Source organism: Corvus moneduloides, chromosome 4 (genome assembly GCF_009650955.1).
Source record: "Corvus moneduloides isolate bCorMon1 chromosome 4, bCorMon1.pri, whole genome shotgun sequence".
Lineage (NCBI taxonomy): Eukaryota > Metazoa > Chordata > Aves > Passeriformes > Corvidae > Corvus > Corvus moneduloides.
In genome coordinates, this window is record NC_045479.1 from 51872155 (window position 1) to 51898014 (window position 25860).

Below are 25860 nucleotides of genomic sequence, written 5' to 3' on the forward strand. Positions count from 1 at the left end.
TTGTATTGTTACGGAAGATAAGCCCTCTGCTGTCCCCCTCTTGGCTCTCTATAGAGAGTTCTTTTGCTTCTTTGTACCCAGTGGTGGTCACTCCCTGTAAAAGCTGGTGCTTGGGGAATGTCAGGGAACATGAGGCTGCAGGAGCAAGAACAGGTGTCCACAGATGTGAAGTGATGCTAGCTGCAAAGTTTTCTGTCTCTCTATATATTTACATGACTGAAGAAGCAGTTGGGGACAGATGAAAGAAAATTCTCATTTGATTTTCCCCAAAAGGAATTTTCCGTGTCAGCCTTTGTCAGTTTTTCGTTTTGGTTTTCTTGGTATCCTTTGGGAAAAGTACTTTTTAAAGAAAATTTACATTTTTCATGGAAGAAAATTACTCAGTTTACTTTGCTTCACAGGTGGAGTTACAAGGCTGGAAAATGTTGCCACATCAGTTAGAGATGGAGAAAACTAGGATAGAACCTGTATGAGTCACTGTCAGGATGAAATGCATGCTCTTTGCTGTATATCTTCATGTTATTCCTTTAGCATTTTGTACCACCTCTACTACTCCTCACTGTTCATACTTTTGACCAGAGGCTAAATAGGAAAAGTATCAGCTTGATTGCTGACATCTGGCCAGCAGCAAGGTAGGAACTCTCAGAAGTGCTACTTCGTAAGTGCAGCCAGTAATAGTTTCCTCAGAGTTGCTAATTAGTGTAGAGAATAAACTACAGCCATGGGTTTTGGAGGCCTTCAGGGCCACATCTGTTGACTGTCAGACATCCGTTTTGCATTTTCCAAGACATATCATATCAGCAAAATTAGTGCAAATGAGACAAGGTGCTAGAGACAGGAGGACACAGTGATGCTCTTTCTTCAATGACTGTGAAGACTGGTATATTTGGGTGAACAGAGGTACTTGCTAACACAAAGGGCTAACAAATTCTGCTGCCAAGGAAAATAGAACAATCTGTTCATCATGTCTGTAGTAATCAGGGCATGATGTACTACAACAGAGTTGTTATTAGGAAATCTGTTTTGGGAGTAAAGCTAGTGAAGTAATCAAATGGATTCCCTGGAGCTCTGGAGCAGTCAATCTTAGATGTCTTGAATGATTAGGTAAAGAGATTTTATTGTGTGTAGTGAGTCCCCTGGTGGGGTAACAAGATGGTCTCACAGACTTCTTGAAGTACATGACTAGCCTTGAGAAAATCAAGCAGACAAGAAACTGAAGAGGAAAAATGGTGATTTCTAAAGAAGGTGGAGAGATTTCAGGTATGATTCAGCTATGGTGACTTAGGGCTTGGAGGAACAAACAGTATGTAGTTTACAGCATATTCTTAAAATGCAAAATATTTTCAAACCCCCCAAAATTTATGAGAATATATTCCTGATGGGAGTGGGGAAAGAGAAGGGAGCAAAAATCAGTAATGTATAGATAACAGCCAGATGAACTTTGAGAAAGTAGAAAGCAAATAATGTATTGTGAAATAGGTATATTTTTCATGGGATGGCATGTAAAAATAAGTACTAATAGAACCAAATTTCCTCCCTTACTGAATGACTTTTTGTGGAGCTAGAAACACATTAACAAGAGTAGGAAACTTTAGTTTTAACTTTTCTTTCTGTTTTGTTTTTTTTTAATTGTTCAGAGTACAGTTAGGAGGAGCCCCTACTTGCTGTTTGTTGCAGCCTCAGACAAGTTTTGCTGAAATCCAACTAACTTAGCAAACAATTATAAAGAATAAAAGCCTCAAGGAAAATTTCTTGTGTGTTCTGTAAACATCTGGTTGCCATTTTCAATTACAAGGACCAACCCACTGAAGGAAGCACTTTAGGTTTTTTGGAACAGAAATGGGACACTGGGGTTTTTGTTCTTTTTCATAGTGGAGAGTAAAGGAAATGTCAGGAATAGAGAGGTCACTAGATGCTCAGCTTTTATAAATACAAAAGTCTCTGAGAAAATTAAAGTAAATTGAAATCAGGTTCTGAAAGTGTAAACAACCCTGTGGAGGTAAGGTTAAATAAGCAGGACTGGAGATCCTAGCATGCCAGCAGAAGCACAAGATCATTCTATCATAAGTAAGTAATTTAAAATACTGTGCAAAATAATAATGGTGAAGGTAGCCACAGAAAGATATTTTTTAAGTTACCATACAAATACATATGTATATTCAAATCTAGCAGATGTAAGTTCTCTTCCCAAAATTCTTTTGGTTAATTGTTGGTACAAATAACCATCTACAAAACTGGTTGGTTTCCTAGTGCAAAATATATGTCATGTGAGTCCTGAGCTAAGTTTTGACAAATAAAACACACATTTTAGAAACACTTTTTGTGTGTTGTTAAACAAGGAGCTTCCTAAACAAGCTAAATAGGTAGAAATGTGATCCTCAGAGCATGCTGAGTTACAAGCATGTAACAGACTTAATCTGCTTCCATAACATGGAATTTCATTTAGTTTTGGGAAGGTAATGCATACCAGAAACATACATTGTCTTGTTCACTTTTTAGTTTTGCTTTTAGCAATTAATGTCATGCCCACACATATTATTGGATTCAGTACAAGAGAGAAGTTTCTGACATAAACAAATGAATGCCGCTCTCTAATGTGATGCTGTGGTTTCATGTTAGAAAATCTAAATGCATCATATATTTTTCTGAACAATATGTATTCTTCTTACTAATTACTAGCAGAACATGTTCATGCTTTGTAGAAGAAGAGCACACAAATGATTTCTTTGTATTACTAAAATAAACCCTCTATAAGACTGTACAGAATCTTCTGTTTCAAATGCACTCTTTTCCTTTAGAAAGGGAAATTCTTTATTTGTTTATAACAAAAGTATAAGGACATTGAGCTTTGCCAGGTAAACCCAAAATATAGCATTTAGTCCTAAATGTAACAAACATATCTTTCTCTGAGTGTTCTTTTCAGTTTTATAAACAGAACATACAGTCCAGTGGTATTTAAGGGGCTGACTTAGAGATTACAATAATTAAAATTATACACACTGATTACACAGTGAGCTAAAATTAAAACTTTACTGGAATAAATTATGTCATGTTAACAGAATCTGAAAAACACCAGTGTCCAGGAAGATCCACATATCAGCCAAAGGAAGGCAACAATGTGCAAGGCTACTGAAATTAAATAAATGCAAGGGATTTAGGCATCAGTATACAAGCTTTGTAGTATGCTGGTAACATGCAAATCCTGAAAAAGAGTTTGAGGCAATTTTTTATAACTGTAGCCTGTCGGATAAGAAGGTAACAGCATACAATTGCTTTCTCAAGTATTTTAAAAATGCTTCCCTATAAGAAATGAATCCTGGCTCTGATAGGGTTCAAGCAGAGACTCTGGTTTATAAATATATATGTCTGTTCCTAAATGTCAGATAATTGTCTGCTAATATAGGTGCTGGGAGAATGTCAGTCAGTTTAGCCAGAAGCCTGTCACCATCCTGCCAGAGCACTCTCTCTAAGGGATTGTTGGTTAGGATTGCTCAGTGATTTGGCTGCTGGAAGCTGTGCACCCTTTTTGATGCAGTCACTGGCTCTGAGCCCTGGTCAGCTGTGAGAAGTGTGCTGCTGCCTTTCATCACTGTGCTCCCATTTTAGGTAGTGGCGTTATATACCACTGAAACAAAAACCTTTTTTTTTTTTTCTTTTTTACTTTGGCTACCATGACTTTTATTGGTTCAGGCAGCAAAAACCTTTTACACTGTATAGGCCTTCATTGTAATTTGCAGCCAGCCCACGCCATTCCTAGGTTCAGATTCCAACTTTCTCCAGCTGCATCCACTTTCAGCTGACAGCTCCTTTGAATGCTGCATCCCAAAACCACCCCAGACATCAAAAGTGCATTAGCCACCCACAGTTTAGAACATGTTTCTGAAAATTTCACACAACGTATTGTTGTTACACTGGCTTATCTTACATCAAAAAGGAAACTTTTCTTCATGAGGGGAATGAGTACAGTTCACTGTACTCCCTCAGAATTGATTTTTCAATGTAATATTGAATTTTTTTTTACTGAGCCCCTGAGGTTGTCCATTTGGAGGTAATCCTAGTTTGCACAGATGTCAAAGAGAATAGAGGGTCCTCTGACATAGTCAGAAATTGGAACTATATCTCAGTTTCAAATTAGTCATGAGAACTTTCAAATTCTGGAAAAAATTATTTCATACAGGAAAGTATTACGAAAAGTGACACCCTCTCTTCGATTAAAAAGGAAAAACCCCACATATCATGCATTTCTATCATTTTTGGCAGGCATGTTTCCTTAAAAAACAATGTCCATTTTTCACAAGAGAAAGGCAAAACATTGAAGGGGTTTGGTTTAAAAAGTAACAAAGGAATAGGATTTGAGCAACTTTAACTGGTAGCAAGATTAAAAAAAATATAGTCGGAACATATTTTCTCAATGGTGCCTCACATAAATGAAATACGATCATGCTCTGATAGAGGGAAGGACAGAGGAGCTGAGTGGTACACATTTTGGAAAATTTGAACCAAATTATTCAAGTCATAAAGTGTTTCTGTAACAAGACATTGTTGTAATGACTTTGTTTCTGACGTTTGTGGTAATGCTTTCAAAAATAAATATTTAGCTATAAAAAGGATTTTCAGTATTAATTTATAGCACCTACTAGAAGTGTATATATAGAGAGAGCTTACAGAGTGTTCTTCTGTGTTTTGTAAATGCAAGACGAATCTGGCAGAACCACAGTTATTTTAGATCTGACATAATACAGCTCAGTTGATCTGTTTATTGAAAAAGTATTTTTAGTGTAAAATGCAGAAGTAAGAAAAGATAATTTTTTCTTTATTTGAAAGAAAACCATTTAACTACAATTTTTTTGTTGCAATAGGTAAAATAGAAAACATATCAGCCTACCAAAGTACTGTTCAACAGCTGATAGACAAAATAAGAACAAGACCTAGCTATTTTGGAGCAAATCAAGAAGCATTTGTCTGTCTCAATGGGAATTAGGCATTTAAATATTTTTTTCCCATTTGACTTCAGCAAGTGTATCAAAAAAACTCTCTCACTTCAGGTTTCACAGCCACAGTGAGGCCAAGTATCAGTGGAGGCTGTCTAAAAGTCCTTCTTCAACGAAAAATAATTGAGGTAATTTTGTATAAAGATGAGGCTGAAGTCAAGGACTTTAAATACATAGAGTTTGACATGTTAGCCCTATTTTCCCTAGGAATGTAGTGTTAGGCCTTTAAAAAAAACTCTGAGAGTAGAAAAAAAAGAAGTATTCAAGAAAGTACTAGCCCAGAAGGTAACTGTAGACTAGTTGGGTTGCCTTCTTTATGACGGGATGATGTGTGAAGTAGGAGAAAGCATCAGGTTTTCTTCCTATACCCAGCTCCATGACACTTATGATTTACACCCCAGATGTTACAGTACGCATTTTTTTGCAAATCTAACAATGTAAGGATGTCTGTTGACCTTTAAAAGTGAGGTCTGACCCTACGTTTCTTTAAAATGTTTGCAGAGATAATTTTAAGGTCTTTGGAGTCCATGTTTTATGGATGCTCTACATGGCAGTCCAAATATCTATCATGGACTTCTACTACCCCCTGGCATGCCAGGTGAATAGAGATGAAAGGCAGCATAGAGTGGTACATAGAAAACAGTATCTGTAAAGTACAGCTGAAAATCTTACATTTGGCATGACTTAATTATTGCATCACTGTCTTCTGCAGTTTTGTCTTACTCATAAACAAAATGGGTCAATTCCCTAGTCCTAGCTGCAAGCGATGCAGTATGGCTCAAGTCCATGTATCTAAACTCTTTTCCCCTGACTGAGGGTGGCCTGCTTTTTGCTGAGTTTTAGGAGCTGTCACTGGCTTAGGCTGTCTCCTGGGGCATTGCATGGCCACCCAGGGAGAAGAAAACAAACACAGTAGATGATTGCAGGCCAGTGATTGAGTCTGTGTCCTGACACTGTTTGGTTTAGTCATTGCCTTTATTCCCAAGCTTCTTTTTTTCAGTACTGTTTCATGTCTCCTGGGTATTATGGAATCTGATATGTTAATAAGGATTGGTATAGGATACCTGAGTGCTGTAATTGCAGTGATCAAGTTTGGCCATTTGGACCTTAAAAGATGTGTCTTAGTTTCTTGCATGTGATCAAACATCATTATTTTAATATTGTAATTGGTATCCTCATTCATTGTAATTAGAGTGAGACAGGACATCAAGACAAAAAAATCCATTTACTCCTTGGCTGCCTATCCTGAGGCTCCTATATTCATAGAAGGGAAGAGGCTGTTTTCTCAGTTCTAGCACAGTTTCTGCCTTTTAAAGTCAGTGATGAATTCCCATTGGTGCCATCATTCAGAGACCTTCTCAGCTCAGGTACCTTATGTTCTGTTGCAAAGAGTGGGAGTGGTAGAAAGGTTGGCGTGAAATGCAGGATGGAAGATATACACAAGCTGGCAAGTTGGCTTCCTTGGGAGGAACTTCTCTTCCCTAGGAACTGCTTTCCAATTGAATCTTCTTTCCAGTCACCAGCTCTTCCTGTTTGTTGTATGTGCCTTTCTAAAAGCTCAGACTCTTCCTTATAAAAGTAGCAGGATCCGGAGGTTTTGCAACAGTCTAGTGGGGAGGGTGCCTCAGTACCACTTGGTGTTAAGGTCTAGGTACAAACTCATCCAAGTTAGTGTGTACTTCCACAGTTCCTCAGGTCCACAAGGTACTTTGGGCCTCCCGTTCACTCACCATGATAGGCACTGTGGCGGAGTCTCCCCAGGGACATCTTGGGGGTACCAGGGCAGGGGCTCGTGTCTCTCTGACAGGGTTTCTGGGGTCACCCCACCCAGCACTGTGCCTCTGTGCTCCTTCCTGTGTGTGTGCGTGCATATGCATGAGAGAAGAGTATTTTGTGGGCAGATCCCCCTCCTGCTATGTCCCTGCTGGAGCAGGGTGCTATTTGAATTCTCCCACCTGCTGCAGTTCCTCTGGGCTCCACTGTGCAGCCTCCTCCCTGCATGTCTCAGCTGCATGACCCTTCTTCCCACATGCACATTCTCTTCTTCCAGTTTTCACCTGGTTCTTCATGCCAGTCCACTCTCAGTAGCCTGTCTCTAATATCTCTCAGTCTGTCTTTTCTGTCAGGTGGTTTCCTTCTCCACCTTCACAGAAGGTAAGGAAACACCTACATAGATGGATTTAGCTGAGCTTTGGTGGCTCTGTGACGTCTGTGCTTTAACTAGGTACCAAATACTTCCATCCCTCTGAAGGTTAGGTCCAAGTCCCACAATGTGTGAGTGAGAAACATATAGCAGTTTTGACTGTCGTAGCTTATGTTGTGTATTAAATACCTATAAAGTAAGAATTCCAGCATTTGGTAGCAGTTGGGGTTGTAAGTTATTTTAGCATGCTTACAAGAAGAGCATACCATATTGGATTATTAGGAGCTTTGGGTTGCACTGAGACTTGCTGTGCAGAAAATACCCATGTGTGGAGAACATACCAGAGTAATCTGAATATTCATCCAAAGCACGGTGTGTAAGCACAGAAGTGGAATGACAGGCTTGAGTGTTTGAATTGCCTCAATGTGTTTGTCATTGGGTCAGAACTGCATATTTTCCTTTTATTTGCTACTAAAGCTCTGAAAGTATTTTGACAGCATATTTTCATACCTTGAGTTGACAGGTTATGCCATGATAAAACCTATAGGTTTTTAGAGTTACAATCTGTAATACAACTCAGTGGAGAATTATTCTTAGCCTGACAGTCTTTCCTGGAGAGACTGGGAACTATCTATTGCACCTGCCTTACAATACTGCAGTGCTCTTCTCCCCATGTCAGACTAATACAACTTTTGAATGCATTTTCATTTCCAGTATTCTGCCCATTCTTTGGTTGCACAGAAAAATATAGGGATATAGTTTAATAATACTGCAATTTAATTTTTTTATTACCTTTTGTTGTCTTACTGACACTCATCTGCAAATTGAAAACCCAACTTTAAAACATTTGCTGCAGGTCTGAAAATTCTTTTTTGCTTGTCTCTTATAGTATGGTAATTTGTTGATTGAAGAAAAGATTGTTGATCTATTGCATGACTAAATGTGATATAAATGGAGAAGGGATTCTCCTGTCTGTTCTCCATTCTTGTACTTATGCCTGCAATAGATTTCTTTTGCTTCTTTTAGAGAAAGTAATCTGCCTTGTATTGTCAGTTGCTCCAGTAAGGAAGTCGATAACTCTGACTTGGTAGCTAGGTCTAAGGTAGTTTTACAGTTTGAGACCAGGCAGAGAAATTAAAATATCTTTCCACGTTTGAGAATATTTCTGATAGAAACAGGTAGCTCTTGGCTTGTTACGCTCATTTTTTTACTTTTAAAGTTCGCCTTCGGATTGACAAGAAAAGGAGGCTTGAAAACTGTTCCTGATATAAATAAACAGTAATAAAATAATTCTTTCTTTCAGACAAGAGTGGAAGTGTTATGCCTCTCCATTTGTAGTTAGACCCAGTATCCCTCCACAGCACTTGCAGAAGAGATACAGGATAGTCAAGCATTACTCTGTTTTTATGAGAGGCACTGCAATAGAACTTAAAATGCCTATTTCACTGCCCAAATTCTGAACTCAGATGTGACTGTGCATTAATTCTTGAGCACAGGGCAATCTTTTGTGCTAAGCTGTTCAGGGACAGATGAACTGCTTTTGGAATTACACTGATTCCATTTGGTTCACACCAGCCTTTCCTCTACAAAGAATGGTTGCCTTGGCACTTCATATCCTCTTAGTTAGGGAGTAGTTGAGCCAAAAAAAAATCCTGATCGTCCTCAAGGGAAGTGAATAGTGACTGTCCTCAGGATTCCTTCAGCCTTTCCCTGGCAGCCATACAGCAAATGCACAAAGTATTTTGTGAATGAATTGACTGTGTCCAACAATCTCAGCCTCATACATAGGGTGGGGTATTTTTTTACACGTAAAATACTCCGCTGTGATTAATGTGACAATAGATTTTAGCCTAATTTGTCCAGCTAAGATAGAGGTTATGGGGCTGTGTGTTATGACAGAGTATAGTCAGTCTGAACACACTGTGTGAAACAGTGAAAGCTTTGCATATGGGCAGGTGAACAGCTGCTTTCCAGAATAGTTCAGAAAATATCAGAAACCTCTTCATCTTATCCTGTGCTATCACTCAGTGGAGTGATCATTTCTTCATTGTTGTTGAAATGAGTTCATATTGGTGATCGTTTATGACCATCAAGGGCTACACCACAAGAGAAATTAAAATGCTTCCAATAACTGCTTTTTAAGGAGAAAATTCCTGAACAACTAGGTGTGAGACATTCCTTTAGACAAAGTCTTACAAATAGGACAGTGATATCAAAAACTTGTAAGAGGAGGCATTATTAACAAAGAAAAGCTCAACAAGTGGCATTCTGATATTTGCATAATGAGACAGCCAAGCTGCTGTAACCAGAAATAGGCTTCAAAGGCTATTTTCCCCTGGAGTGTTATCAGTGAAGCTCAGATCTTCAGAGGTGTAGAATTCCCACAACCCCAGACCCCGTCACGCAGCCTGCCTGATGCTGCTGCCCTCTGACATGCTGAAGGGCATAAAATTCTGCCTAGAATTGAAAGGCAGTGAGGCAGAAGTTCTGTCTTTCAGACATCTGTTAGTGCTTCCACTTTAAACTCCTGGCTAGCAAACTATTGGCTCTTATAGAGTGACTACATTGTAGGGTTGAAGCCCAACATATTCCTCTGTCCAGTTTAAAGTAGGATTTGTGCACAAACAGCTACTTCCATAAATAGGCACCTCCTCACCAAACTCGGTAAAATCTGTGCTCACTCCGTTACCGTGCAGGAGAAGAGGAGGTTGACTTTTTTTTTTCCTTGTATACTGTGACAACTCATGATTCATGAAGCTAAAACCTATATTCATCATATTTATTTTTTTACAGATCAGGGTTACAACATGCCATAAGTATAACTGAATACAGTTGAATGCATCAGTATATAAAAAACAACTTTTCCTGAAAATCTTCTCTTTACACCCATACAGCTCAAAGGTGCCTTAAAATATATTTCAAGTACAGCTGACAGGAATTTCTCTTAAAAAAGGATCCTGTACAAATCTCAGGATCTCCCTTAGCAGGGGTTCTATAGCCTCCTTAGAGTAAGGCATTCTGGTACTTGATACCTGTGTTTAGAAATTGTTTTATATGTACCCCTTGCTGCAAATTAGAATGCTTACATTGTATCCTGTCTCCAGTGATTAAAGAGACAATTGATTTTGGAGGGGTGAAAATTTATTCTGTGGTGGTGTGGTTTAACCCCAGCCAGCAGCATAGCACCACCGAGCAGCTTGCCCATCTCCCCCTGGTGGGATGAGGGAGAGAATCAGAAGGGTGAAAGAGAAAACTCATGAACTGAGATAAAGACAGTTAAATAGGGAACGCAAAAGCCGTGTCTGCAAGCAAAGAAAAACAAGGTGTTGGAACCCTGAGTTCAGAGAATTTCAGCCTTTCAGTGCTGACAGACAATGATCTTCAAAAACACACTGCATTTGACCTGAAGCCTTGGGAAAACTTCCCAAATTGTGTGATAACACTGAGGTTGTTGCTGTGTAATTAAAGTTATATCACAGGGTGGAATATGTAGAGGTGTAGAAAAATCAGGTTTATGGGATTTAGTAACAAGATGGAGGATTTTGGGTGTGGATTAGTTCTTCTTTTTCCTCCTTCTTCTTCACAAATCTGGGTGGTCTGGTATTGGTTCAAAAAACCCGCAGTGCGGATCATAAATGAATAATTACTGGGTTATAAGTAAAAATAAATTAGTTGGCATTCCATAATTGGACAGTTTGGACTTTGAAAGGTCTTGGAAGTTAGAACTCAGGGCCATTTTCACCTTGTTAACTCAGAGGCACCTTCTGTGCAGCTATGTTTTAGATAGAAATAATAAACATTTGAGTCAGAAGATAAACCTCATGTCTCTTGCGTTTCAATCCGAACTCTGAGTAAAAGAACTCACGAAACAGAGGCAAAGAAGAAAAGAAATTAAACAGAGAAAATTAATAACAAGGAATTAATTCACCACTTCCCATGAGCAGACAGGTGTTCAGCCATCCCCGGGACAGGAGCTTCATCATGGATGGAACTGACAATGTTAGTTGGGCAGACAGATGTCATCACTCTGAATGTGTGTGTCTTCCCCCCCGCCCCGGCCCCTTCTTCCTTCAGCTTTTGTTGTTGAGCACAGCATCATATGGTAAGGAGTATCCTTTTGGCCAGTTGGGGTCAGCTGTCCTGGCTGTGTCCCCGTCCAGCCTCATGGCCAACCCAGCCTCCTTGCTGCAGGTCAGAGTGAGACACCAAGAAGGCACTGACACTCATAAATAGTTAAAAACAATGGTGTTTTATAAACTGGTTTGGTAACAAATCAAAAAGACATGACTCCATCCCAGTTAGACCCTGTACAAGGTCTTCCAAAATCTACCTCCGTTTTCTAACCCTCTACTGTGAAACCATGTTTTCCAAACCTGGGAAACAGTGTTGCTGGAGAGGTATGACCAACACAAACTGAAGCAGAAGGATTACCCCCCAATCATTTTTACCACCATAACCCTCATAAACAGTTTTGGTTACAATTCTCGATATCTACAGGGCTATTATTTAGAATTCTCTGGGGAACTGGCATGGAGTAAATTAAAACTGAAATTTTAAAGGAGGGGATTAAACTCTTTCAGCATTAATAAATACTTGCCAACATCTGAAAAGTTGTTTATATTTGCTTTGTTGGATTTTTTTTTGGCAACAATATTGTATTGTTAGTTCATATGCAGTTTATGAATTTGATCCTTTTCTGCAGTAGTTCTCTATGACAAGTTGTACCTCTCCATTTGATTTGTGCTCATGAACTATGGCACTTTTAACTTGTTTTGAATTTCCTTGGATTGAATTTGGACCAATTATCAGAATTATATTGAATTCTGACCATGCTTCGTGTGACCTTATACTTCTTTTCAACTTGGTGTCACTTGCTATTTATAAATGCATTTATTATTCCAGCATTCAATTTGTTACTCAAAACTTTGATCAGAGCTGATTGTACATTTGGGTATCTTTTGCGGTTCTGCTCCAAAAAATTCCACTTTGATAGTGGAGTAGACTTCATTTTTTCAAATAGCTGTGCAATCACCTCATAGGTGTGTTACATGGAAACAATGTCTAAAGACTCACTAAAGTCAAATTATTTCATTGCTGGTATTTTCTTTGTTCACTAAATCAGTTACTCTGATTTCTGTTTACAAGAATAGTTACTCTGTCAGAAGAAAGGAGACTACTACTTTTATGTAATATGTTCTTGACAAACAAATTCCAGCTGTTTCTTGTTGTCTTTTCCTCTAGTGCTCATAAACTGATTAATTTCAAGGTAGTGGTGTAAGCAAATGCAAAATTGAAAATTGACTTGAGATTAAAATAAAAATAAATCCAAGTGGGTTTTTTTGGGTTTTTTTGTTTGTTTGTTTGTTTGTTTGTTTTGGTGGTGGTGGTGGGTTTTTGTTTTTTTTTTTTTAGTTTGGCTTGGTTTGGTTTTTTTTATTTCCCATAATGAATGAAATACAGGAAGATAAACATGAAAGATGAAAATTTTATTTATTTTTCAAAGTTCTTTCATTTCAAGATTCAGGATAGAAAGCTTAACATTGCAAAATGAAATTTCAGTCTATGGTAATGAAATGAAACTTAGTCATTTGATTAAATTAAATAATATACACCTAAGAGATTAAAAATTCCAGAGGTGCATGCATCTAACAGTGTTTCTGAAAAATTTAGCCTCCAATGCCATAGCTCATGGGAAGCATGTGGTCATTTGAAAGACTGGAATAAGATCACTTTACTTTAGAAATCACCTTCAGAAATTCTTGAGGTTTATCTGTAAACTTGAAACCCCACTAAATCCTACAGTTCTCATTTGGTTTCTGTTAACTTTGGTCTATGATATCAGAATACAAAAACTCTCTGCAGAATATTATTATAGAAAAAGTTAAATGTTTTTATTGGTATCTGCATTGCTATTTCCTCTGCTGCTAAAAAATGTTTGTTTTTTTGCCTAGACTATTATCTTTTAAATTATTTTTTCCGCATTAGCTATTTAAATTATTTCAAATGACAACTCAGAGTCAAAGCCAATGAAAACAGGGCTCTCGTTGAAAATTATAATTTGTACATTATATCAATTTTCAGTTGAAAGGTATTGCTCTCTAAATTGAATAGCAGGTACTTTGACTCATTCAGAATAAAAGTAAATAAAGCTGATGACATCAGATTTCAATCAAATTATGCTGTACTACTACTAGTTGAAGTAGAAACTTGGGTTGATGTTCTTAGGTAAACCTGAGATACACATTGCAGGTACAAATACTTTTTGAGATGGGACTGGATGACAGCTACAATGCCTGCAGGAGAGGAGAGGCTAAGACCTGGCAAAAGACTGGTGAATAAAAGCATCATGCTGCCAGCATGTATCACTTTGCCTGCATAATTAGGTGTAATTCTGCAGATGAGCACTCCTTGTGTATGCAAGGCCTTAATTAACAGGCTGAACTAAAAACCTTGATTTGAAAAGATATTTGGAGAGCAGATGAACTTGCTCTCATATATTCTCATCTTGTTACCACTTTTCTATTTGTCCAAAATAATGCGAACAGTAGAGAGTATCTCCATGAGGTGTGATTTCATGCTGTCTAACTGATCTGTGGCTCCTGTGTGCTGAACTCCACTGGTTTGCTGAATAAAGCAAACAGAATTTCCATAACTAGAGACAAAGTTCCTTCTGTGGAAAAAGCTTCATGCAAATTGCTAGTAATTAAATTGTTCAGATATGAAGCATTCTTTTTAACCTTCCACCTCAAATGTCCTGTAAAAGCCTGCTTTTGGTTTGAAGTCTGCAGGAAACCAGCAAAACAGTGTGTACATTGAATATCGAATATTATGGACATTATTAATGCTTCTTCATTAAAATCTCTAAAAACATTTTCAAACATGAGTCCTTCCATGTAGATGGCTTTTATTATCACTGTCACTTTTGTTCTTTCTCTTTTATTGTAGAATGTTTTAGCTCACATGTGTCTTGCTTTAGTTTAAAAATAAGTTCTGTGAAAGGGATCTTCTATGTTAAAACACAGAACCTGGGGTCCTTTGCGTGGTCCATGTGATGTTGATGAATACTAGTAACAGTAGGACTTTTTTTTTTCCTGAGATATAGTTCTGTAATTATTAAATATGCAGAAGGAAGACAGATTGTTTGTTTCATGATCACAGATGTTAATTTTCCACAAAAAGTTAAGCTGTGAAAGGAATGACATGGGCAAATTTGAGGTAATATCTATTCTTAGAGGAGCCTGTTCTAGGACTAAATAGCTTTTGTAACACATGCTTCTTTTGTTTTTGTTTTCCAAGAATGTTTTTTCAGGTATAGTTTATGAGGAATATATTCACACACTTAAATAGAAGTCCCACTGCTCTGTCAGCCGGAATCTGAGAGACAGCACTAGGTGCACGCTGTTTTTCTAATAGGAAATCTCCTGACTTCTATAAATAGACATGTTTCAGTTCTGATTGTTCTGTACTGAAATAACTGGCTAGAGGTTTAATTACTCTGAATAGAAAACACAAGTAATGGCAGGCATTCAAGCTCTCCTGAGCTGTTCTACTTCCTGGGCACTGGCTCAGAAGCCCATCAGACCTGAGGGTACATTTTCCTTTTCTTCTCTTAGGTACATTCATATTGATCACTCTGATGTATCCTAAAGGCAAATACAGAGTGCTGCATATCCTCTGGAGTCAGGGATCACATTCTTCCCAGGGCAGGATGTGTCACAATAAAGGGAAGGAAATGAACTGTTTCTGAGAAATGGAGTTCCCTCCAGCTCCCTTTCAATTTGCACACAACTAGGCATTGTGATTTATATGTAATTATAATGATTTATTCAAAGGTGTTTACTAGTCAGAGGCATAACCTCTTGCTTATCTGATAATTACATAGCTGGTGAGGACATTGAGGAGGTTGTTAGCACTGCCAAATTTTTGCGCTAAAATGAGATATTTGTTTGTACATTTCTTTAATGCTTCGTTTGTTTGTTATCTGTGGCATTTTTATCTACCTGCAGGGGTTTTTTTGTTTTCTTCCACAAAGAAGCATGTAGTGAATCTGTCTTGCCTAGATTTCATATACCCTAATTACTTTTATACCATAATACTGGTTCTCATAATGTGAAATTGAAAAACTTTTTACAGTAGTAAATGCAGTATAACTGAAAATTGATCTCTACAGCTTTGTCACACTGCTAATAAACATAAAAAAGTGATAGTTACTTTCGTAGTCCTGGATCCATTCTACACAATCAGTTCATTACTGTACTTAACGTAAATTGAGTGTTAAATCTCCTTAAGTGGAATCTTTACCCTGCTTGACATTTGTAATCATGATTGGGATAGGAAAAAAATACATTCTGGAGAAAGAAAGAAAGGAAATAAATAAAATAAATACCTCTGTGGGCCATCGGTGGGACTAAATTAAGGGGGTAATCTAAAAAAATTAAGATGGTATCACAGATGGATAGTACAGAATGGAACAAAATACATGTAATCTTCCCAACCTTGGGAAAAAGAACCAACCAGTCCCTGAAATGGCTGTTCTGCAGGTAGCTTTGAGACCTGATTCTACACCCTGCCTTGGATGCTGTACAGCTTCTATGACTGCCCTTTCTGTTTGAAGTTCATTATTACTGGTTGTCTTCCTGTCAAGGAAATAATTTACCCTTTATTGAACATATTCATGGTGTCCTCAACAGATGTAATATTTCTGTTGTAGACTGACACTATCTCTAACTGGTCCAGATAGCGAAGGCTGTATACAGAAGAAAGAAAATGACCACGTGAGGGAGCTGACCAAGGTTACTTGAAGCAACACTGGCATTTCTACACCACATCACATGCTGAGATGTGGGCAACTTCAAGACCTATTTGTATCTTCAGGTCACTTTGCCCCAGGAAGGAAGCATCACATTAGCTCGAAAGCTAGCAATCTAATTCCCATTTGTACACCAGTTCTAGATCTGGCAGTCTGGTGTCTAATATTTAGGAATCCACTACACCAAAATTCCTGCTGTATTCAATAGCATGACCAGTAATACTTCCTGTAAAATTTGCTTCTCATTAAAGAAACACCTCAGAAGATCACACTGCATGTACTGGATACGTGTTATAAGCGTTCATGTTGAGGAGTTCAGAAATAAAGGAACAATGTAAAGCAGCATCCTGTTAGTGAACTTTTTAATTTCTGAGTGTTAAACAGGTCAAACAGCAGGGTTCGGACAACAGCAGGCAATGCCAACTGTGAAACACCTAAATGTAGTTCCAAAGCATGAACTGTGATAGCAAATATGTCTTTCATCCTTCTGCCACCTGTAGCTGTTCATGTAATTAGCTCTCCAACAGTTTGCTGTTCTTCAGGATTTCACTCTAAGTACTTTTTATGCAAATAAGAATGGCATGATATTTTCTTTCTCAAAGTGCTTCTTTTCTTTCCGGATAGGTGGAATGAACCCTTGGGATCTTTTGATCTGCTTATCTTCCAGAAAAAATGGTGGTACTGGCTGCTTTCAAACAGAAGATTTGCATAATCTAGAGCTTTTCCAGAAGGTATGAGATTTTTGTGCTTTGTGGGAATGAAAGGACAGGCTAGCCCAGATTTTCAGCCCTCACTCATAAAAGGAAAAGTATCTAATGTTTATTCTCTACTGCAGCAGCATAGTTTAGCAGGAATGAAGTTTGTTCATGTTTTCTATTTACTGAAAAATACTTGTCAAGTAACAACATTTCATTCTTCTCTATATCACACCCAGTTATCAAAAGCAATTTCTCATTTGAACATAGTATGTTAGTTCAGATGTAAGTATTTCAGTGTAAATACTGAAAACTGTTACAAACCAGTGTCAGATTTCCCTTTTCTCTTCTTTAGCTTGAACTTTTGCATTCTTGGTGACCCTTACCAGCATGTCTGGCTGCAAAAGTGTCTTCAAGGGAAACTTAAGCAGTTTACCCCATCAGAAAAGATAATTTAGAAATGGTGAGAAACAATTAGAAAATGCATGCAATATTTCAGAGTAACAGTATGGGCAGAAGATAAAGATGAAAGAATTTAGGCTTCACGTCTTATATTACTACTGAGTTTCACCTAATGTAATTCCTCCTTTGTAAACATAATTTAGGCACTTCTCCAAACAGTGGTAGTGGTCCTACAATCGATAATGTGTAATCTGGATCAGGGCCTTCAAGGGAGTTCTTTGCTCTGGCACTGCAAGCTGCTTACTCATGGTCCAAGGCATCAATAGTGCAAATTATCTTGGTATTTTCAGGATTGCTTTTTGGGTTTTTTTTTTCACTTGAGCATGTTATGGGCACAGTTTAGGTTACTTAGATATGTAACGTCTATGTAAACACCTGACCTGTTGATAAAAATATTTAAGTGGTATAAACTGAAGTCTTTGATAAAATGTGACCAAGCTGCGGGTACAGTTTGACTTCTATTTCAAGTAAAATAGCACAGGTAATTATGGAAAGACTCTAAATTATAGAATCCAGCTTGAGGGTCTGAGAGAAATGGAGCTGCTTTTAAAAGGTGATACAAAAAAATCATTGGTGTCCATAGAAGTTGGCGCTAGGAGTATGTACTGGGGTTGCCCGGGACGAGATGCCATATCTGAGTGTATTCAAAGTGAAATTTTCATGGCAGACATAGTTTGCTAGAAATATACATGCTTTGAATATGCTCAGATAATAGAACATCCCATGTTTCTGCAAACTGCTTTTGCTCATTCTGAGCCTCTAATGCTGTGCAATATAATAATCCTTACAGTATGCTGCAATGTTCAGATGTGTCACACAAGGTGATCAAAAGAATTGTCCAAGTTCTCTCAGGAAGTCTACAGCAGAGCAGGGACTTAAACCAGATGGCCCATTCCTCTGGAAAATTTTAAATATTGAAGTAACATTGCTTGCTGCTGGCATGTCCATACCACAGTGCAACACAGTGTTTTGCTGCAGAACCTGCCTGTGATTTCGCTACATTAACTTACTACTGATCCCAAGCACAGCAATTCAAGAAGCAATGGGTATTTCCATGCAGGGAGAGACAGTATTTGGTAACTGGACAGAATAGAGAAGCTGCAGAGACTGAAAAGGGGACAGGGAACAAGTCAAGACTCAGCAGCCAGAAGGAGAGATATAGGCCTAAAATTTTAGATTTTATGGACACAGAGGAAGAGTCCACACCTTAACTTCATTATCCCCACACTGCAACGAGAGCAAAGTTGTCATTTCCTCTAGACTGTGACGGGAGTTTTGCACAGGAGGTGTCTCTGATAAATTGAGCACAAACCAATTGAAGGTGTTTTCCATTGAAGAAAAAAGAATATTTTTTTGAATGAAATCATTAAAGCTTCTTTTTTTATGTACAGGTAAACCTGCTTCCAGAAATCCAGCATTTTCTTTGCAGAAAAGAGGGATTATGCCAGATAACAAAAGCCTTTTCAGGTAATCTAACCCCTTCAAATCTGCGTATGTGATGATGTTCTTTTAATAGTTGTCACAGGAAGTTTCTGAAATGAGACTGTCAAGCTTACAATTCCATTTTATTTTTAGTCATGAATGCATAGAGGGGAAAAATGAAAGATTGATAATCCATTTTAGACACACTTAAATATAGATTACAATTATACAATATCTTTCCAGGTAAAGATATTGCATTGTTTAGCTGTTGCGTATTGCAGAAATAATTTGTCTAGAAGTGCCTTATTTTTGGACTGTTTTGTGTTAATATAGTGTATTGGTGTTTACACTTCTGTGCCCTGGGTTTGGTGTAATATGTTTGTTCAGCTTTACAAAAATGTTGTGGCATGGAGAAGGAGTAGGAGTCAGAGTTTGGTTCCCATCCAGACATAATTAACTGATAAAAAGCCTTTGTGTATTAAGATCATCTACCAGAAAAGTTTAAAGGTTATGGGCAAGTTTCCAAAGAATTCTAATTTACCATGGGTAAAATTCAGCTTTGAATAGAAACTGGAAAGAAACTGTTGTGCACTGTATTAGGTCTATTTAAACCTCCCTCTCTTTTCACTTGTATATATATATGCTAAGTCTAACACAAAAGGAAAGGATTCATTACATCTCATTTAACCATTTAGGAGTTAGGTATCTTCTGAAAGCAGTATTCTGGTCTTCCATTTAAGTCAGTGGAGAGAGAGGCATACCTACAAATGCTACTTCTTTTTATCCTAAAACACGTATTTAAAATAGATGTGTTGAATTAGTCTGTGCAGGTACTTGCTACCCAATTATATCTCACCACTGCCTTGAGAAATGGGTCAGTCCTACTCATATTGTAACAGATTGCCTTTAAAAACATTGGTTTGCCCTGCTACTCGAAGAAAGGTCAGTTGCAGTGGTTTTATTATTTTACTACCACAAAACCACAAACACAAGAGGCACTTACTACACACAGAACTTTCTCTTTAAAACATGCATGTTTTCACTGCTGTCTGTAAACATGGCACAAGCCACTTCCTATATGACACTTTTATTTAGCTGCTCAGGGTTTTCTCCTGTACTGGATTTGCATGGCAAGCTTTTGGTAGTGGGGGGCCACAGGAGTGGCTTTTGTGAGAAGCTGCCAGAAGCTTCCCATAAATCCAGCAGAGCCAATGCCAGCCAGCTCCAAGATGGATTTGCTGCTGGCTAAGGCCGAGCCCATCAACAGTGGTGGTAGCACCTCTGGGATAACATATATAAAAAGGGAAATAAAACAATTGCACAACAGCAGCTGGAGAGATTAGTGAAGAAGGAGGGGGGAGGAGGTTCTCCAGGCACCAGAGCAGAGATTTTCCAGTAGCCCATGGTGCAACCCATGGTGTGACAGCTGTGCCCCTGTGGCCCATGGAAGTACATGGTAGAGCAGAGATCCACCTGCAACCCATGGAGCACCCAGTGCCAGCAGAGGTGGATGCCTCAAGGAAGCTCTGACCCTCTGAGAAGGCTCCTGGCAGGACCTGTGCAGAAAGGAGCCCATGCTGGAGCAGTCTGTTCCTGAAGGACTGCACCCCATGGGAGGGACTCACGCTGGAGCAGTTCATGAAGAACTGCAGTCTGTGGGAAGGACTGTCCTTGGAGAAATTCACAGAGGGTTGTCTCCTGGGGGAAGGGAACCCAGGAGACTCCCATGCTGGAATTTGAAAAGTCCTCCCCCTGAGGAGGAAGAGGCTGCAGAGGCAATGTGTGATGAACTGACCACAGCTCCCATTCCCGTCTCCCTTCATCACTGAAGGAAGGAGGTATTGATTCAGGAGTCAAATTGTGCCTGGTAAGAAGGGAGGAATGGAGGGAAAGTGTTTAAGATTTGGTTTCTTACTGTCCTACTCTGATTTGATTGGTAATAAATTCAGTTAATATCTACACAATTTTTTGCCCATGATGGTAATTAATGAGTGATCTCTCCCTGTCTTTATCTTGACTCACAAGCATTTCATAACAGTCTCTCTTACCTATCCAGCTGAGTGATAGAGAGGCTTTGGTGGGCACCTGGCATATAACCCACCACATCTTGTCTTCAGGGAAGGGCCATTTGAAAGCATCTTATTCCTTACTTCTATTTTTAGTGCTTTTCTGGCAAAGAGAAAAGGCCTTGTGACTGATGTTGAAATCGCATTGAAATTGAGGTAATACATGTGCTTTGCAGCAGGGCTCTGAACCTTACCCACACAGCAAAGGAGGATTATTCTGGCACTCTGCTGAAGAACTGTCATACAGAAAAAGGCCACCCCTCACTCTTCTGTTACCAATAAGAAACCTAAACTAGCTGGAGTGTTTTAAAGTAAAAATTTAAAAATTCCATCTCTTAAATCTAGGTATCTCCAAATCAGCATGTAGCCTAGGGCTGAGATAGCTATTTCAAAACAAGGTTCTCATGACATTTAAGATGCCATGGAGAGTCCAGCATGCCCAGTAGAATAGGCAGAATCGGCACAGGACCCCTGTCCTTTTGGTCGAGCAGCTAGAGGTTCAGAGGGATATCCTGTGGTATCCTAGGTGGCAACAGATGTCTATTTGTGGACACTGAATTTAACACTTGGTATTTAGAGTGAGCAAGCCCAAAAGAGCATTTATTTTCAGCATAATTCAGGGTTAGCTGAATTGCTCTGTACTGACTTGTACGGACTACACTGATGTACACTGACAGGAATGGAAACTTAGACTGTGGTACACAGCGGGGTCATCTCTGTATAGACCAGACCTCAAAGTGTTTCAACCCGTGAATTAATCCCATTCAGTATCACTGAGTATGTGACATGTTATTTACAATGAGTGGAACTTGTCCATAAAAAGTGAAATTAGAATCAGAAGGGTAAATTATTTGATTTCAGGTTCAGTGGACAAAAAGGTGTAAGTTAGAGCAAAGTAGTCTAAAATGGGACTTCAGTTACTCCCCCTTCCATTCATCTGATAAAGCCAGCTCTTTCCACTTTCTTTTGCTTGCATTCTCCAATAGATCTCTCTTTCCAACAACAGCAGAGTTGCCAATTTTTTGATCCTCAATTTTAAAATTATTCAGAGAAAGAACAATTCTCATCAGTGTTTCCTTCACAGAGCAGTTTGTTTCCTTTCAAATCAGTCTACGTACTTTCACTCTTGTGTCTTTGAGTCAACAGGATTTCTCTGCAATTCCTATTAGAGAGGATCAGTTGGTTTGTTATTACTGTCGTTTAGTCAGCCTCCAAGGAGCCAAGCAATTTCCTGTAAAAGTGAAAACACAAAGAATTATGTTTTCTAATTAAAGACGTAGTAAGTTGTAGGAAGAAACATCAGGCAACAAGGCTGAGAAAATGGGATTACTGGATTTACTATGCCTATGACAGTGTTGATGTTGATAAGCAGTGGTAAAGAGGTTTGGGTTTTTTTAATGTTACTTTATTTGTTGTGCAACTCTTAAACTGCTAGGCTTTGTATTTAAGACAGCATGCCCATTCTCACATGCCTGTTGTATAGGAAAGAAAATTATTTGTACAAAATATTGGGCCAGTTCCTCCTGGAACTACTACTCCCAGCCAAGAGATGGAGAGTACTAAGGTCCACAATGTGAGCAGAGTTGCCCAGCTTCAGTACAGGGCACAGGAAAGGCATCCTGATGCATGCACAACAAATACTATATTTTACAGGTTTTGCCTGGGAAAGTGGTGGAACTGCTTCTAGCATTGCCTGCCTAATTTTCCTATTCTCTACGAAATCCAAACTAGTCTGTCTTTCCATGTAAGCATTTGTCTCACTTCACTACTTCCAGAGCCCAGCCTGTGCCATGCATAGCAGTTTTCTCTACCCATGCAGATCACTGATCCTTTTTTTTAAGTAATACTTTTGCTGTATGCCTTCCTTCTGTGTTTCAGTTTATTGGTGCCACTAGTGCAGAGACTTTATGAGTGTCTGCCAGCCTTGTGTGCACCCGTGATCTCCTGCTGGGCTGGCCAGCAGCGTTAATCACACAGAAGGTCTTGGGATAGGCATGAGCCTAATGAAATTGTTCAGGAGGGAGAGCCAAAATAGTCCAGCTGTGTGACTGTGCTTCTACTCGGTGATACGTTTATTGTCTGGTGCTAACCCCGTGCTAGCTTTCTTCTCTGCTGCCTATCCCCAGTGTCCTTGAGTTACTCTGGAGTCAATATGAGAGGTTATGATCTGAGGGTAGGAAGCAAGACTCAGTGGAGCCACCTGTGGAAGACAGAAATTACAGATTAAAGTTCTTTTCTGTTGTAGCAATTCAGTATCTCTGAGATAAGAACTTGATTTTTTATAGGGGGATGCATTTCTTTTGCCAGCTGGCCCTTACAAATATTTGCACACCAGTTTTGATCAGGTTTGTGCCTATTGCCTTTCTGCTACTGAAGTTACTAAGAGCCTCAAGAGTGGCCAATAAAACCAGCATCTGATTTTTTACAGTTAATTTTATTATAAACTATGTGGGGCAGGAATTTCATTGGTTTTACAACAGTGTCAAATCTCAGCTAGGATAAGAGCAGCAACATAACAGCAATTATTAGTAGTTTGAAAAGAAGTAAAGCAGCTAAATTAATTTAATTACTTGGCTTATACTCTTCTATATTCTACCCTGTCACTAGTACAGAATTGTGGCTCTAATCATGAACAGTCAGCCAGCATTTTCACTGAGTTTCTTTTTCCAAAGTTTTATAGCTTATCTGTGTAATTAAGTTCTAGTATGAAGGGTGCATACAAAAGAAGCAGCCCTTCTGAAAAATATTGGAAAAAACCCCACACCTCTAACTTTTAACTCTTAGGATGCTTTAGGAATGAAGACACAAACACTGTACTTAACACTGTAAATACTGGTTTTTATGCACCTGCCAAAACAGAGAGTCAAAAAACATGGTAAGTGATTAATCTAAACTGAAGCTGTATTTGCTGATGTTTCTAAAGGGAAAAATAAACATCATCATACAAATGATGCACTGTCATAATTTTATCTTTTTAACTCTGAAACTTCACAATGAATTTCAGTGCATTTCAACCCACAGTATAAATTAATTTACCTCTAGATCTGTTTTACTATAAAGTTGTTTGGTTTTTAATACTATAATTATTTAGGACAATTTAAACTTCCAGAAATGACAAGTAGTTTGACATTTCTCCAGTCTAAATATCCAGGGTGTGTTGCTTTGAGATTAAGTGTATTACAGCGTGTGAGATCACTGTATTTTTTAATGTGTTCTTTTAAGGACAGCTGAATCAGTAGTCAGCAGTGGGTGGAATATTGAGCTTGCAGCAATGTTGACATCACAAATAAAGCTTGTAATGCACATCAAGGCCATCACATATTAAATCTCAAGCAAGAAACCATATTCCAGTGAAATCAATGGAAATTTTTCCAGGACTTCACTGAGGGCCAGGATTGGCCCTAGTTTTTCTAGTTTCTTTCAAATATTCATCATCTACTTTGAGTTTCTCAGCCACGCTTTTCTAAATGCATAGGTTATAAAATTGAGTGCTAAAGGTTCTCTCTTTTCTTTAGCAACCTCAGGGCATAATGTGTAAGCCATAGTACATTACCAATCCTTGTTTCAGAGTCTTTTCATCCAAAAGTCAAATGGGTAACAGCAAGTGATTAAATGGGATAGATCTGCTTTCTGTGACAAATCTCAAGGCATGAAGTGGCAGTAGTTCAGGTGAAATTGTCCATCCTCCAAAATCAACACCAAAAAGTGGAAAAAAATTGTACTTTCAATGCTTATTGCTTTCACAGTTATGCAGCTTAGAGCAGGCTGCTATAACTGGTTGAACCAAAGGTTACTAGGCTTTATTTTGATCAAAACTCCTTGTCCTGGAGGACTCAGAAGTCTGCCTAAGAATCTATGAAATCTTTGTAGGCATCTCCTGCTGTGAAGCAATCTTTGCAGCTGTTAAACACACCTTTCCAACCTACGGAGGCTCAAAATTGCCCAGCTGTAAATTCTAGAAGAGGACCAGGTCGTAGCAATACAATTTGCCTGGTCGGTATCACAAATTAGCTCTTTGTGCTCCAGCAGCCCATACCAGTAAGGAAAATGGATGATCCCAGAACAGGATGCAGTATGGAGTTCTAACTCATTTAGGTGCCCTGTCAGAACACAAACCTGCAAGGCTGACAGAGAGGATCTGTTATCAGTAGTTCCTGAATATTATACTGTAGAAAATGCTGATAAATGACATGAGGTGCCTATCATTCTCTTTTTTTTTTTGGTTTTTTTTTCATGCGAGAGAATTCAGACTCCTGCTAGAAACAGACTACCACTATGAAAATCTAGGAAGACGTTCATAAGGCTTCTAAGCAGATGGAAAGGCTGATGTACAGTTCCAGGATTAATGTACTTTAATGTTCTAAAGTAATGTTTTTCCTGCTAAAAAGAAAAGCAATTGGAGGAAGACCTTGCAAGTACAAATGTGCTGAGCTTACAATTTCATTTCATGAAAGAAATTAACAATGTGCTGGGCTCAGAACAAAACACAGCACTTCAGTGACATTTCATTCCATCTCTAGCTTTGTGCTTCATTAAACAACCAGGAGCTCCCAAGGTGACTCAATCAGTCTTGAAATGTTTGTAACAGATCTGACAGTTGATGGGCACTTTAGAAACAAAATGACTTTTTTCTCACAGACAATAGTCTTAATTGTTCCTTGCTCCATGTTTGAAGTGTGTAAAATATATTCTATTTGATCTTGCACAAAGTAAGAAATCAACTAACAAACCCACATCATAACCTTCCTTGTAACATCAAAGGATACTGTAGAAGAAAAGATAAAGAAGAGGGCACATCCTCATTCATCTTCTGTTTCCTTTTCTTTCAACCAAATGTTATTTAGGTCAACCAGTAGGGTATTCTCCTGCTGAATTCCTTGCCTTTGCAGATCTCCAGATGTTCTTGTTAACCTAAGTGTTCATTTACCACCAGTCCAGGTGGCCGCAACCTGGATTTTCTCCAGGAGTTCTTAATTTGTCCAAATGTACTTCTAGCTATTGGTAAACCTTTTTGCTCAGCCACACGTTGTAACTCTTAAATCAGCTAATCTTTATTGTGTATGTGTTGAATCTCATGTTACACTTCAGAACTCTGAGCCAAAGACAAGTAAATAACTTGTGAGCTGAAAATGGGGGGAGAAGGAACAAGAAGTCATAGCTGTGTAAAACACTTGAAAGGCCTCATTAGGTGTCAGCGAGGCTGCTGCATTAGGTATCAGTTGTCACTGTCAACTGATCTGTTTGACTGTTGTACTTTGAGAGATAGCAGTTG

The 25860-nt window shown here is 38.6% G+C and overlaps 1 protein-coding gene across 5 annotated transcripts in view; it reads left to right on the top strand.

The window, feature by feature from the left end:
• Positions 1 to 25860, top strand: part of CPED1 (cadherin like and PC-esterase domain containing 1) — a 142516-nt gene that overhangs the window by 18841 nt on the left and 97815 nt on the right. For all 5 annotated transcript variants that reach the window (XM_032106818.1, XM_032106814.1, XM_032106817.1 and 2 more), the window contains 2 exons: positions 16568 to 16674; positions 18492 to 18567. In XM_032106818.1, the coding sequence (XP_031962709.1) occupies positions 16568 to 16674; positions 18492 to 18567 (183 nt within the window). The remainder of the gene's footprint in view (positions 1 to 16567; positions 16675 to 18491; positions 18568 to 25860) is intronic.